General features: G+C 43.0%; 1 protein-coding gene across 2 annotated transcripts in view; it reads left to right on the top strand.

Moving 5' to 3' along the window:
- Positions 1–7,565: 7,565 nt before the first annotated feature.
- LOC147616843 (uncharacterized) overlaps positions 7,566–15,099 on the top strand; it is a 142,187-nt gene continuing 134,653 nt past the window's right edge. For both annotated transcript variants that reach the window (XM_086776480.1, XM_086776481.1), the window contains exons 1-2: positions 7,566–7,700; positions 7,800–7,924. In XM_086776480.1, coding sequence (XP_086632606.1) covers positions 7,616–7,700; positions 7,800–7,924 — 210 coding nt within the window. In that variant the 5' untranslated portion in view covers positions 7,566–7,615. The remainder of the gene's footprint in view (positions 7,701–7,799; positions 7,925–15,099) is intronic.

The following is a 15,099-nucleotide window of genomic DNA, read 5'->3' as shown; positions in this document are numbered from 1 at the left end:
TTGTGTAGTTTATCTTTTGTATACTAGCAAAAATAGTGAAGCCCTTCAAAAGCAAGTGGTAAGGCCCTATAGATTTCTTGTGTTTTAGAAGCATCGTCTATAATGTGAACTGTGCAAAAAGCATGTAGGGCTATGTAAGAAGGCTTTGTACATGTAAAGAGGCATGTTGAAGATGTGCAAAAGCTACAAGTGCATTTGAACTGTGTGAAGGTAGTAAGCTATACAGTCGTCCACCATCAACCTTTGTGTGCCGGTTCATTCCTAGGCAATGGTGGTAGTGTCCATCAACCTTTGTGTGGTGGCTCATTCCTAGGTAATGGTAGCAATGTACATCACTCTAAGAGTGTCCAATTCACATCTAAGTATATTAGAATGATAGTAGTCTCGTGGTAATCGCAGTGTTGTATCACAGAGGTTCCCCTAGCCCCACTATGTTGAGTTCTTACCCCTATTTTTCACCTTACATCATTTCTCTCCCCCATTGGTCTTATAGCTTAGGGCCTTTCGGCTCCTTTGGATGAATCTCCTATGAACACTCCGCACTCTTGTTTGGCCATTTCTATCGATGGAAGCTCTATTGGGCTTAAGTCGCACACTCTTCATCTAGGTTCTTGGTCTACTTCTTCAATACTAGAAAATCTAGTTCTACTAGGGTGGTTAGATCGACTCTTGGTTCCTCCATTGTGAAGGATTCTTGGTCTGCTTCTCCAGAACTGGAAAATCTAGAGCTACTAGGGTGGTTAGATCGACTCTTGGTCCCGTCCCACTCTGTATAATATCATTTCAAATGTTGGGTTCAAGAATGGAGTCACAATGATTCGGCCCGATTGTAAATGCATAAGCCCTTGGTCCAACGCTAGAATCACTTGTTTGCGGGGATTATTTCTTAGTTCTTTGATGTTTTTGGGGTTTTGATGCTTGCATAACAAAGTTGTAAAGAGTACAATGATCCACATGATAAAGCTTCTTAACTATGTGGTGGTTATCATCCAGTGCAACATGTACACAATAGCAATAGTAGTCAAGCATATAATTTTTGTGTAGTTTATCTTTTGTGTACTAGAAAAGTAAAGCCCTTCAAAAGCAAGTGGTATAAGGCCCTATAGATTTCTTGTGTATGGCCATATAGATCCCTTGTGTATGAGAAGTATCGTCTGTAATGCAAACTGTGCAAAAAGCATGTAGGGCTATGTAGAAAGGCTTTGTACATGTAAAGAGGCATGTTGAAGATGTGCAAATTCTACAAGCGCATTTGATCTGTGTGAAGGTAGTAAGCTATAGCAGTTGTCCCCATCATCAACGTTTGTGTGCTGGTTCATTCCCAAGCAATGGTAACAATGCCCATCAGCCTTTGTGTTCTGGTTCATTCCTAGGAAATGGCAACAATGTCCATCACTCTAAGCATCCAAGTATATTGGAATGACAGTAGTATCATGGTAACTGTAGTGTTGTATCATGGAGGTTCCCCTAGCCCCACTATGTTGTATCATGGAGGTTCCCCTAGCCCCACTATGTTGAGTTCTTACCCCTATTTTTCACCTAACATCATTTCTCTCCCCCATCGGTCTTATGGCTTGGGGCCTTTCGGCTCCTGTGGATGACTCTCCTATGAACACTCCATGCTCTTGTTTGGCCATTCCTATAGATGGAAGCTCTATTGGGCTTAGGTTTCATCCATTGTGAAGGATTCTTGGTCTACTTCTTTAGAACTGGAAAATTTGGAGCTACTAGGGTGGTTAAGATCAACTCTTGGTCCCATCCCACTCCATACAATAGCATTTCAAATGTTGGGTTCAAGAATGAAGTCACAATGATTCGGCCCGAACGTAAATGCATAAGCACTTGGTCCAATATGCCAGAATCACTTGCAGGGATTATTTCTTAGTTTTTTGATGTTTTTGGGTTTCTTATGCTTGCACAAAAAAGTTATACAGAGGGCAATGATCCACATGTTAAATCTTCTTAACTGTGTGGTGGTTTATCATACAGTGCGACAGGTACATAATAGCAATAGTCGGGTATACAGTTGTCTATTTTTGGGTAGTTTATCTTCTCTATAGTAGCAAAAAAAGTGAAGCCCTTCAAAAGCAACTGGTAAGGCTCTATAGATTTCTTGTGTATGAGAAGCATCATCTATAATGTGAACTATATAAAAAGCATGTAGGGCTATGTAAAAAGGCTTTGTACATGTGAAAAGGCATGTTGAAGATGTGCAAATGCTATAAGCATATTTGATCTCTGTGAAGGTAGTGAGCTATAGCAGTTGTCCACCATTAACCTTTGTGTCCTAGTTCATTCCCAAGCAATGGCGGTAGTGTCCATCACTCTAAGAGTGTCCTATTCGCTATATTAGAATCATAGTAGCTACATGGTAACCATAGCGTTGGATCATAGAGGTTCCCCTAGCCCCACTATGTTGAGTTCTTACCCCTATCTTTCCATTTATGTCATTTCTCTCCCCTGTTGGTCTTATGGCTTGGGGCCTTTCGGCTCCTTCTGTGATGACTCTCCTATGAACATTCCATGCTCTTGTTTGGCCATTCCTTTATATGGAGGCTCTATTTGGCTTAAGCAGCACACTCCTCGTCTAGGTTCCTTCATTGTGAAGGATTCTTGGTCTACTTCAAAATTGGAAAATCTAGAGCTACTACGGTGGTTAGGTCGACTCTTGTTTCCTGTCTCACTCTGCACAATAATGTTTCAAATGCTAGGTTCCAAGAATAAAGTCGGAATGATTTGGCCTTAACGTAAATGCATAAGCACTTTGGTCTAATGCTAGATTCACCTGCGGGGATTCTTTTTATATTTCTAGTTTTTTGATGTTTTTGGGTTTTCGACGTTTTTTCTAAATTTTTTTGTGGTATTTTTTAAATTTTTAAAATTTTTAAGTGTTTTAAAAGGTTTTATATTTTTATAGTCTTTCTTCACAAATCAATAGGTCAAAGTGTGAGGTTATTGATAAAATCCCTTGCATTGGCTAGTTTTTTTATTTTTTAATGCCTTTGAAATTTTGTCTTAGGAGGATCGATGATCCTACTCGAGCAATCTTACTAGCAAACGACCCTCCTCGAAACGATTCCTCTAAAAATGATTTTAGACGAAATGATTCTAGAGTTCTTCTTTTTGACAAATAGAATAGGTACTCCATATGGTGAGCTACTAGGCCTTATAGCTTACAATTTAACAAATCCTCTACTTCATCTGAATTTCTTTTTGCTCTAAAGGATTGCACGGTGGTGCACTGTCAGGAATTATTTCAATCTTGTGATCCTTAGGTCGTGAACATGGCAGACCATGTGGTAACTCTTTAAAAAAACAATCAATTTTTTTTGAAAGAAAGGCATCATGTGAGGTGTCTCGAAGGAGGTGGCTCTTCACCTAAGAGCTGATTTACCAAAGTGACCTACCAATAAACATGGAATGGGTTGGTCATCATAGATTGTCTCATTTCTTAGTGGCAAGAAGTGGAAAATCCATTTACAAGCTACAAGTAATAACTACCAATAAAGACATAGGGAAAGCTTGTTACATGATTTTCATCTTTTTTGCTTTAGTGAGGGTAGTGTTAAACCCATCATCCATTTCCATTGTTGCATGAAGTCTCAAAATCTGCTTACATTTGCCATGGCAACTTGTTGAGAATGTAGGTGGTAATAAGGAAAGCCACCATGTAATGATGTAATGATGGTAGTGTTAAACCCATCATCCATTTCCATTGTTGCATGAAGTCTCAAAATCTGCTTACATTTGCCATGGCAACTTGTTGAGAATGTAGGTGGTAATAAGGAAAGCCACCATGTAATGATGTTGGTAGTTAGTTGACACCTTGGTCAATGTGAGGCAAAACTTTTGCTTTATCTCCGACTCATCTGCTTTCGTCTTTTCTTTGCTTTCTTCATGATCAGTGACTTTTTTCTTTCTTGGACTCTTTAGTTGCTTTTCTTGATATTTTTCCTTAAAGCGTAGATGTCTTGATTACATTGAAGCAATATTGAGCAAGCCTACCATGATTTGCCTTATCATGAGGCTATGAGTGGTTGTGATTGTCTCTCTAATGTTGATGGCCATGAGAGTTGTGTAGCTACGTAGATGTGCGACAGACCACTCATAGTGTCCCCCTTAATTTCATGCTTAGGTAAGAGGTGGAGCTCTTCGGAGCTGGTAAAAGTGCTAACATCATTGACACACTCATCACATTGTAGCTATCTCTCTAATGTTGATGGCCACAAGAGTTATGTAGCCATATAGATGTGTGAGAGACCACCCATGGTGTCCCCCTCAATTTTGTGCTGAGGTAAGAGGAGGAGCCCTTCCAAGCTTGTTGTAATGTTACCATCATTTAATACACCCATTGGCTCTTTGAAATTAACAGGTAGCGGGCTTGATGGCGAGGTTATGGGAGAGGTTGCATTGTTGTTCTCATGAAAATTCCATTCTTGTGGTGCTACACCTTTTCTAAGATGTAGGTTCTCGTGTTCCACTCGCATAAGGGGTGGTGATATTTTCATGGAGGAAAATCCACTTTAAGGAGCAAAGGAACAAAGGAGAGATCCAATTGCGTTGCCTGCCTTTCGTATGGAGTTTTCTTCTTAGGCCCCCACACCATTTGAGTTGATGAAGCAAATTTTTATTGAAGAAGGGAACTCCACTTTAGGAGTTGAGGGTAGATCTACTTGTGTTATTTGCCCTTATCTTGCACATTGCAATCAAGTTCTTGTGTCTTCCTCAATTGTGATAGGAGAGGTTCTTATGCCCTTCTTAAGGTTTGCTTACACATTCTTAGGCCGCTGCCACATCATTTGTGTTGATGAAGCAAATTTTTACAAGGTATGTGTGGATGGTGATGGTTTTGGTGCCTTCTACTTCTAATTCTAACTAATCCCTACTTAATGTGAACAAAAAAATTAAGCAAAAACTACTCTAACTAGCAAGTTGAAGAGGTAAATCCTATCCTAGAAAGCAAAATTTAAACAAATGAAGTAAGATTAGGGCAAACACCACTTAACGTCTATAAATTCCTCTTCTATTCACGTCATAATACATCCAAAGAATTTAACTTTAGGATGTGTTAGTTGATATCGATTAAGCACAAAATCAAAGAGTAAACACAAAAAATAACACCAAAAATAGCATGAAAAACAATCAAAGAACTTCCATATTCAAATGTCTTTCGTGGTGCGCCACTACTCAATGGTAGACTCCATTGGAATTGGAATAAGAAGCATGTCATCGAGAAGTGACAAGGAATCCCGGACAAGGATGCCATGCCTTGTTAGAGCAAGGGTTTTGTTGGCCAACTCACGCGCTCAAAAGCTTCAACCTTGTGTGTAGAGAGATGCTTGTTGTCGTGCTTTGTCGTACTGATGTAGATCTTGCTCCAATGGGTGGTGCAATTGCTCCTCACAAAGCTTGGAATGGTGACCCAATCACCATGCTATGCCTAACCACTCAAGAAAGAGGGAAGAGAGGAGAATACTAAGAAGCAAGAGGAAACAAGCTGATAAGTGCAAAGTTGGAACAAACCCTAATCCTAAACACATTCACACATGCTAGATTAGAGTTGCAAAAGAGAGTAAAAATAATGTTCTCCACATTTCACATAGTATTTGGCAGCTTTGAGCCGATCATTTGGTCAAGTGCTCAAACACAACATGCATAGCTTCTTACCCTTAGGCAAGAGCTTGGTTTTGAGCCTTTATTGCATTTAATAAAGGAGGACATAAATTTATAAGGAATCCCGGCTCAATGATTCAAGTAATATTGTTTTGTTATTTATGTACAAAGAGAGTCTTGCCAACTCAGACTCTATCTTTCATGGTGCGATAATAGCTACCAAACTTGCCAACTTAGACCCTATCTTTCATTGTGCGATGATAGCTACTAGGCGACATGCCATGATAGACTACTGACTTAGAGATACTCATAAGTACAAGTGAATGCTTGGATAGCATTCACTTGTTCATAACCAAGTTTCTAAGTTTTATTGAGATCCAAATTATGTATCCTTCTTACAGTCATATCCCTTGAAGAGATATTGATGATCTAAGTTATCTTAGCCAAATAAGTTGATGGGGGACTAGAAAAACCTTTTGTATGACTCAAAAGACTGATGTGATGAGACTATTTGAACATAATGGCTCAAATAGATCCCTGATATCTAGTCTTGACCCACTATAGGGTAAAATAGAAAAGGGAAATAGTATCTTATGAATTGGATAATGGCTTAAATAGATCCCCGATATCTAGTATTGGGCCTAGTCTTGACCCACTCTAAGGGAAAATGGAAAATGGAAATAGTATCTTATGAATTGGATAGAGAAAACTCCAGTTGTGATATATTCTAAGGAAAATGGATGTGGATATGTTGTTAAGCAAGCCCTTGAAGATGCTTTTGAGTATGGCTTACTTGTCATGGTTATGGAATAAGGGAAATATAATTCATAAACCTTTTCCCATTAGGCCGCTCTACCGAGGTGTCCATGAGTGACACAAGGCTTTTACAAGTGTTTGGCCTTTTTAGTTAGGTTCCTCATGTTACAACCTTGAAGTATAAGACTTGGGAGCATCTTAAGAGTGCATACAATGTCAAATAACGAGAATTACAATATAAGTTAAAGCACTCGGTACAATATGGATGTCGTCAATGATGAACCATGTTAAGGTGCTCGGTACAATATGGACGTTGTTAGTGAAGAACCATGTTAACCAAAAGTGGTTAACATCCTCCAAAACGATTTTGAAGTAAGTGGCCACCATGTAAGCATATTGTCACATGCTATATAATTGTTTAATAATTTAAAGTCCCCCACTTAATGCCATGCCATTTTAATAAGTCATGTTTTTTCTACATAGCAACATTGACGATGAATGATTGATAAATCAGTTCTCCACATGCTTAGATTTGTATTAATGCCACTACTCAACTAGATAATTAATATTTCTAAAAGAGATAGAGTGAAACAAAGATCTTTGACAATCATGAAGTTGTCTCTCATATCGTCATCTGTGATTGAGTTGTACAAACAATGGCCGTGCTAGCACAAGTCCATCGTCTCAGTCCTTAAGATGTAGTGTTGCTTTGATACAAGGAATGTAGGATCACTCAATATCAACTGACACATCCTAAATTTCAAACCAATCATTCACACTTGGCAACAATATCCTTTTAGTAGCTTTTGAGCACTTGAGCATTAAGATATCATTGTTGCTTGCCTGATGGATCACACTGTGTTTATTTTCATCTTAGCAAGCAATATAGAATAAAGTTCTTGATGAATATGTATCTATGAATGAAACCTTGTATGATTTCCAAAGACAATTTAATTAAACAATAAAGCCTTATTTCATCAATTTTAGTGTGCTCTCAATTCTCTCTCTCTCTCTCATTGTACATTTTAAATGTCAAGAAACCACCAGCACAACTGCCTTTGGAACTATTAGACCATCCTTTTTGGAAACCCTAAGCATTCTGGTTATATCATAACTTTAGTCCAGCTCGTTCAAAAAGCAAGGATTTATTTATAGCCAAAATGTTGTACCGAATCAAGCGTATCCTTTGTTTGTGACAGGGCAGTTATATAAAGCAATCTGAGAGAGGCTGTTGCGAGAGTGAGGCATGGCCACCACCCCCGTCGACGAGGCGCCTGGGCGCACACCATCCAAACCTCCACGCCTCCCCGTACTCGATCTTTATGGCGCCAGTAACCCCCAAAACTCTGCCACCCTCTCTCAATTCCAAGAGAGAACGCAAATTGTGATTGTGACTATGATCGCGCGCGCGCGCGCGCGTGTGTGTGCAGTGGCGCGGTACAAGAATGAATTGTTGAGGAGCAGCGAAGAAGCGGAGCAGCAGCTCGAACCGGAAATAAGTGTCACCCGTAACAACAAGGTTTCGTTGCTAGCGATGGGTGGAACCACTGGAAAAGTGCGTGTTTGATAATGTAAACAATGTCCAGTAGCGTCACTCATTCTCAAGATGCAGCCCTCAGTCCACCTAAGCTTAGTTCTCTCTGTGTGTACTTCATTGATGCAAGATCGCAGTGATGCAACTTAAAAGAACTGCACACGTTTCAACCATTGGGTTGCTCAAATATTTTTTTTTATAAAAATTCTTGAATTTCTCTCCGTCAGACCCATTTGCTGTTGACTCCTTTGGGCATTTACAACTCAAACAAGTGTAATGTTTGCCTCTTCTGAAAAATGTGTATACAGCTTAATAGCTTCTTGGCACTTTCAGCAGCCCAACTACCTTTCTCCGTGTTGCCCACCTACCTTTCTCCCTGTATTTGGTCTCTCACTCTGATGGAAAAATATCTCAGTGGACGTGGAGCCTGGTGAAAATTATCTTGAGTACGCCTGGTCCGTTATTCAAGGTCCGTCCCTTTGCTTTGCATCTCCAAAGAAAAAGAGCCCCAGACAATGCTAGTTAGTCAACTGAAAACAGTACTAGGGATCTCATAATAGATGGGGTTAGTGCTCCTCCGTCTCCAGCTTCCCGCTGTCACATGACTGACAAATACTACAAGTCTCTTGTAATTGTTGCTCCCTATGAAGCTTGTCTCACAGACTCTGATCTGACCAGCGACAATCCTCAAAGCATGTGACAAAGGTACTCGGACCTCTGAATGAATATAGAAAGGTGTAAGAAATGATCTGGATAGAAACCCATTGTTGTGTTGTTGTGGAGAGAGAACCCATGTTCTGAAAGATATGTAGCTAGAGGATGCCCAGTTTGTTGTAAGGTTGAGATTGGAGGGTCAAGACTATACTAAAAGGGTGGTAGTCTCTCTCATGAATGCCTTTAGAGAGAATGCCTTTCGGAACATGAATCCCATGTTCTGAAAGATATGTAGCTGGAGGATGCCCAGTTTGTTGTAAGGTTGAGATTGCAGGGTCAAGACTATACTAAAAGGGTGGTAGTCTCTCTCATGAATGCCTTTAGAGAGAAGCCAATCTAGTAGTATTGTAATAGCATGATGTTCCATTGTTTGCTAGCTGTATGGATGAAGTCAATGAAATATTTGGCAGAGAATTAAATTCAAGAGACGAGATCCTATGAAGGTATGTGGTTGCTTGCATCAACCATGAGAGAGAGAGAGAGAGAGAGAGTTGCATTAACGTCTATAAAAGACCGAATTGGTATGAGACCAAAAGTAGTATAATGAACCCATGAGACGCTGAGACATGGAAAAGAACTGAAAAAGAAAAAGGCTACCTACCTCAAATGAGTTCATGAGGGTCAAGATGGCCTTTGGCTGATGAGAGAAAACAGGGCCTCATCATCAATCCAAAATAGCATATTCAAAGTAGGTGAATCTATGACCTCAAAGAGGTTCTCTGTATCCATAAGGTGCATCCTTGTGCGTCTGTAGAATCTCTTGGATCTAAAGCTGCTGCATGTCGGTCTGCTTCAGGCCAGAGGGCCGTTGGCATCTAGTGTGCAGTAACTGATGACCTCTATCCAGGGTGACCCTTGGGAGCCATGATGGCGCCGGGTACCAGCTGTATATGTTGTCTGGTCTTCCTGTGAGGGTCCTCAGGCACCAGCTGTATATGTCGTCTTGTGCTGCCCTCATGTCACCTGGAAGGAACTCGTGATGGTTGTGTTAAGAAATAGGGATGAGAGTGGAATGCAAGAATGGTTAATCACAAAGATAATGATGCATAACCAAACTCATCAATGCACATAAGTAATGCTAGATGCACTTAGCATGTGATGGGTTAACAAATGAAAGACCATGAATTAAATGACAAACATGAATACCACAAAGATTACTTTAATGCAATGAGGAGATAAGCTCATGCCCACAAAGGATCCACCAAGTTATATTACCAACATATGGTAGCTTGCACAAAGCACTTACAAAGGCTCCTCACTACACTTCCAAAGAGTGTAGGACCTTGTTTATATAGTGAAAAAAGGGAAAAACGTGGGCCTATCTTGTGGCCGTGAATCCATGTCTCTTTTAGAGCATTGATCTTTGACTCTAGCACAGATTAAGGAAGTTTGGCCAATATATGACCAATCATGATAGTCCTATATTTATTTGGGTGCAATGTGTAATGTGCTCCACGAGTGACCCCTCATGACCATTCTTGTATGGCTTTAGTGATGTTAGGAATAGTGAAGAGGGTTGACATGGTGGGCACGTGGTTGATTGAGGGGTGGCTGATTGGGGGGTGGTAAGGATTTTTTGCGTATGCATCCTGTGGCAGGGGTGTGTGTGTGTGTTGAAAGGGGCCAAGGGGGGATCCCATTCGATAGTCAACTGTGCAAGAGCCTCTATTATGTGGGAAGCAAGTGAGGCCTCCAGAAGAAGGCCATCTATCTGGCCATACCATTGTAAATGGTGAGCTTATATATAGCCCCCATCTCTAGAAGAGATCTGCCAAAGAAAGTGGTGTGCCCAAGATCCTGTGATACTCTTTGCGTGCCCATATCTATAGGATCTAGCTCATGTAGCAAGCTGGGGTCTCCGAAATCAACGAGGAAGATCTGATGGCTCTCCATCCGGAAGTCACCCAAAAAGGAGCATGTCCCTTCTTCTTCTTCTTTCTCCTTCGGCATAGACCCTGCTGGGTCTTCTGAGTGCCCCCCCCCCCCCCCCCGGAAATGGTAGTAGAAGCTTGACAATTGCTGGCGGCAGATTGACGTGTCTGCAGTCATTCGACCTCCCCATGCTGCCACCCCCAACTTGGAGTACTCTGTAATGTCATCATACAAGGGCAGGTTTGGTGATTGACCATTGGACTGTATATGTGGATGTCTCTGGCGAAATATAGCAAACTGTGATATGTTCTAATCTGCCCCTTGGTAGGCATAACCTCGTAACGGGCCACCTCATCTCTCCAGATCACCAAAAATCCTGCAAAGTTGTGGTCTAAATAGAGCTGTGACTCCACCTGGTCCCCGCACTCCTCCACAAGCTCTGGTTTCTTCCCCGTATGCTGACTCCCACTTGTATCCAGAGACCCGTGGCAATCCTCTCTCAGGGATCTGACATGTCTCCGTGTAGAAGATAATGTCCCTCCCTCTGAAAGTCTCTGCAAAGCCCCCTTGGTCTGAGCACAATATACCATTACAGTTCCAAGTGGCTATCCTCAATCCTGATGAGGTCTCATAGACCCTGGGGCCTGCACCCCTATTTGGAAAGAAAAAGAGAAAGAAAGATGTTATTAACATCTATGAAAGACTCAATGGGTCTATGTGTAAACTAAAGATCATAAACATAAACAAGTCTCTGCAAAGCCCCCTTGGTCTCAAGGTGCTTCCCCGGCAGCATTGCCTACGGCTGGATAAAAAAGCACCTATGGGCAGTGAAAAACAATAACTACGAAAAACCACAAAATTTTCAACTACAAAAATGTCATGCTGAAGTCGTGAACCCGCGCTGCTGCCCCCGCCTGTCTCTCTTCTGCCCCCGCCTGCCCTCTGTTGCCTCCGCCTGCTCCTCTGCTGCTCCCGCCTGCCTCTGCTGCCTACGCTTGCCCATTTGCTGCCCTCGCCTGTCCATCTGCATCCCCCCGCCTGCCCCTCTGTAGCCTTCGCTAGCCTTTCTTCAGCCCCCGCCTGCCCTTCAGCTGCCCCCGCCAGCCCCTCTGCTGCCCCCCGGCCTCTCTTCAGCCCCCGCCAGCCCCTTTTACTGCCCCCGCCTGCCCCTTTGCTGCCTGCCCCCTCCCTTCAGTCCCTGCCTACCCCTCTACTGCCCCCACCTGCCCCTTTGCCCTTGCTTCCCTTGCTGCTCCCGCCCTTGCCCCCCATCCTCTGCTCCCGCCTTTTTTCAGAAGCTATTTTATCTGGATTCAAGTCGGCCGCCCACTACATACTTTTATTGCTACAGGCACCTCCAAATTGGATCATTGCCCGGTGGTTTTATGTATTAGAGATCCGAATTGCCATGGATCAGCACCCCATGTACGCATCCCTGATCATTTGTTTTCAGATGCAGAGCTATCGCGTCGTATGCTTGATATTTGGAGATCTCATGACTACTTATAGGCCTCTCAAAGCCTGGCCTCTGCTCTCTGTGATATTAGTGACTTTTATCACACATGTGCCCTGTCTAAGAGGCAAGAGGCCTTGGACTTAGAAAGGGCTATTAGATGTAGATTGGCTGCCTTGCAGAAAGAGCACGAGAAACATCCTCATGCTCAATGGGTTGCAGATTCTTTATGTACTGTTAGAGCAGAACTTCATCACTCTCTTGAGCAGGGCGCGGAGTACCGTTTCCATGCCCAGGAATCCTTTTGGACACAAATGGGTGGCAGATGTGACAAACATTTCTTTGCTTCTCACAACCCATCTCATGCTAGAGATAGTGTCAGGCAATTGTAGGATTCACATGGCACTCTTCACTCAAATCCTCTTATGGTTAGACAGATTGCCACCGATTTCTATTGCCAGCTTCTTAGTGCTGAGCCGCATTCTAATTTGAGACATAGAGCACAGAGGAAGGTTTGGAATGCATTGCCACATTTGATCACTGAGGAGATGTGTGCCGCTCTGGATGCCCCTTTTTCTATGCAGGAGTTCAGTCATGCTCTTCATGCCTTACCTCATGGTAAGTGTCCAGGGGAGGATGGCCTCTCCCCTGTTTTTTTCATTACTTTTTGGGATGAGATCAGGGATGAGATCACATCGGCTTTGCAGGAGATGTGGGACACAGGTTCTATGCCTTCTTCTGTCATTGAGGGGCTTATTTATCTTATTCCTAAGAGCAGGGATAAGACATTGATTGGCCAGTGGAGACCTATCACCTTACTTGGGACTGCCTATAAGATTCTTGCTAAGGCAGTGAGCATCAGGTTGCAGCCAATTTTGCAGGATGTTATTCATGATACTCAGAATGGATTCTTACACGGCAGGAGCATCTTTGATAACATTTTCTCGTTTTGGGAGGTTGTCGAATGGGCTAAAGCGAGCGATCAACCCTTAGCCATTCTGCTCTTGGATTTTGAGAAGGCCTATGATAGAGTGGATTGGGACTTCCTTGAGGGTACTCTTAGTCATATGGGCTTCTCTCAAAGATGGATCAAGGGAGTTTCATGCATCTATCGTGATGCCCACAATAGAGTTCTTGCTTGCAGTGATAGAGGAGTGCGGTTTCATATTTCTCGCTCAGTACGACAAGGCTGCCCATTAGCCCCATTATTATATATCATAGTTGCAGAGGCCATGAGCATCTTTCTCCGCTCCACTGTTGGTATTTCGGGATTGAGGTTGACTCTTCGTAGTCAAGAGGAGTTGGTTGACTCTGAGTTAGCTCATGACACAGCCTTGTTTTTGGAGGCTTCACATATATGCTTATGTTCCTTCCGCACTAGGGGAGTTCTGTTTGGCAGCAGGGGCACCCATTAATTGGCACAAATTTGTTGGTTTTTGGGTTAGTGATTCACCGAGAATTGATTGGGGTGCAGAGCTTGGTTTTACTTGGATCAGCAGAGGATGCACTGCTAGATATTTGGGATGCCAAGTTGGGATTGATAGTTCTCCTGCAGAGCAGTTTGCTCTGGTACTTATGAGTATCCGGAAAGAAGCTCCTCCATTGGCGTTCCAGGAGATTAGATTTAGCCTCCAGAGCTTTGGTGGCTAATCAGGTTTTGCTTGCCTCAGCTTGGTTTATTGCCTCTTGTTGGTGCTTCTCTCGTGCGTGCATTGGCCAATTGCGGAGATTGATCCGCAATTTTCTCTGGTTGGGCTTGGATGGCACCTCAGAAACTCGTGCCAGGGTAGCTTGGCTCAGTTATTTAGCCCAAAAGAGAGGGGGACTTGAATATTATCGATCCGGATGTTTAGTGCAGCGCGTTGCTTTGCAAACTTGTGGTCAGAGGTTTCATACCAGGCACCGAGTCTTGGAAGGATTTCTTCTTGTCTCAGATTTCCAGATGTACACCCAAGGTCGGGAGAGACAGGATGCCCAGCACACGTTTTTTGTTCACAGAGGCTAATACTAGGGCACCATCTTCCCCTCTTATTGCAGCCATTGTCAGAGCATGGAGAAGCATGTGATATTTTTTGCAACAAAGGCTTCCTAGGTCTTTGGACGAGGCTGACCGACAACCTATTATGTGGAACGAGTTTATTAGGGATGAGGCTGGTCGGCCACTTGGTGCATCTCGTTATATGCAATGGTCAGGATGGGAGAGATGCGCATACACAGTTCTTGCTTGGAAGACCTTTAAGAGTCTTCCGGAGGATCGGAGAGTTGCATCCACTCAGCATCTTAGGGGCTCTCACATTCATATTGATCAGATTGATGCAGCTATTCCGCATGAGTGGCTTTCTGGGACCTTTCACGGAGACTATCATCCGAGTTGGCTGGGAGTATTTTCGAGGATAGGCATATCTTTGCAAATCATTGCTCTCCCGGGCCAGGAGGATACAGATTGCCTCATTTATTCTATCATGCCTGGTAGGAGATTGAGGAGATGTAGTATGGAGGAGATCATCCCAGATACTAGGCTTAGTCCAGTGAGGATAGTTGGTCGCTCGGGGAAGCACTGGTTCATTACCCTTCTCCTCAGATAGTGACTCATGTCTCTTGGTGTTTGTGGCTATATGGTGGCACTCCTATCAGATATCTTCAGTGGGATCCAGGAGAGTGGGAGTGGATTGATGCCTTCGATCCTTTGAAAAGCCTTCCTTTTTTCAGTTTCACTATTCGGAATGCCAGGCTTCTCCTCACTCGACAGATGCATAGGATCTCTACTCTCAGGGCTCATTGGGAGAGCTATGATATTTCTCCAATGATACAGCGCAGATATTGGCACTCATACAGAAGGAGCCAGATCTCTCATTTCTTTTGGTTATTCTTACATGGTGGTCTCCCCACCAATTAGTGGAGATCAGTTTTCGGTGTAGCACCTTCCTGTCCTAGATGTGCGGCAGATTCTGAGACCGTACAACATTGTCTATGGGGATGCAGCACAGCACAGTAGATTTGGGGTCCTGTAGCCCAACTTATGGGCAAATTGAGTGGCCGAGCCATGCATGTGACTTGGGGGACAGTTGCTTGGCTCTCCGAGTCTGGTCCGCAGCTTTTTTATGAGGGCAGTGGTACAGATTCTGCTATTTTCATTCGTAGAGGTATTGCCCAGCAT

This window comes from Cibotium barometz, chromosome 37 (genome assembly GCF_041138505.1).
Source record: "Cibotium barometz isolate CiBa-2024 chromosome 37, ASM4113850v1, whole genome shotgun sequence".
NCBI lineage: Eukaryota > Viridiplantae > Streptophyta > Polypodiopsida > Cyatheales > Cibotiaceae > Cibotium > Cibotium barometz.
The sequence above is the reverse complement of the archived record's forward strand: the minus strand, read 5'-3'. Positions and strand labels throughout refer to the sequence as shown.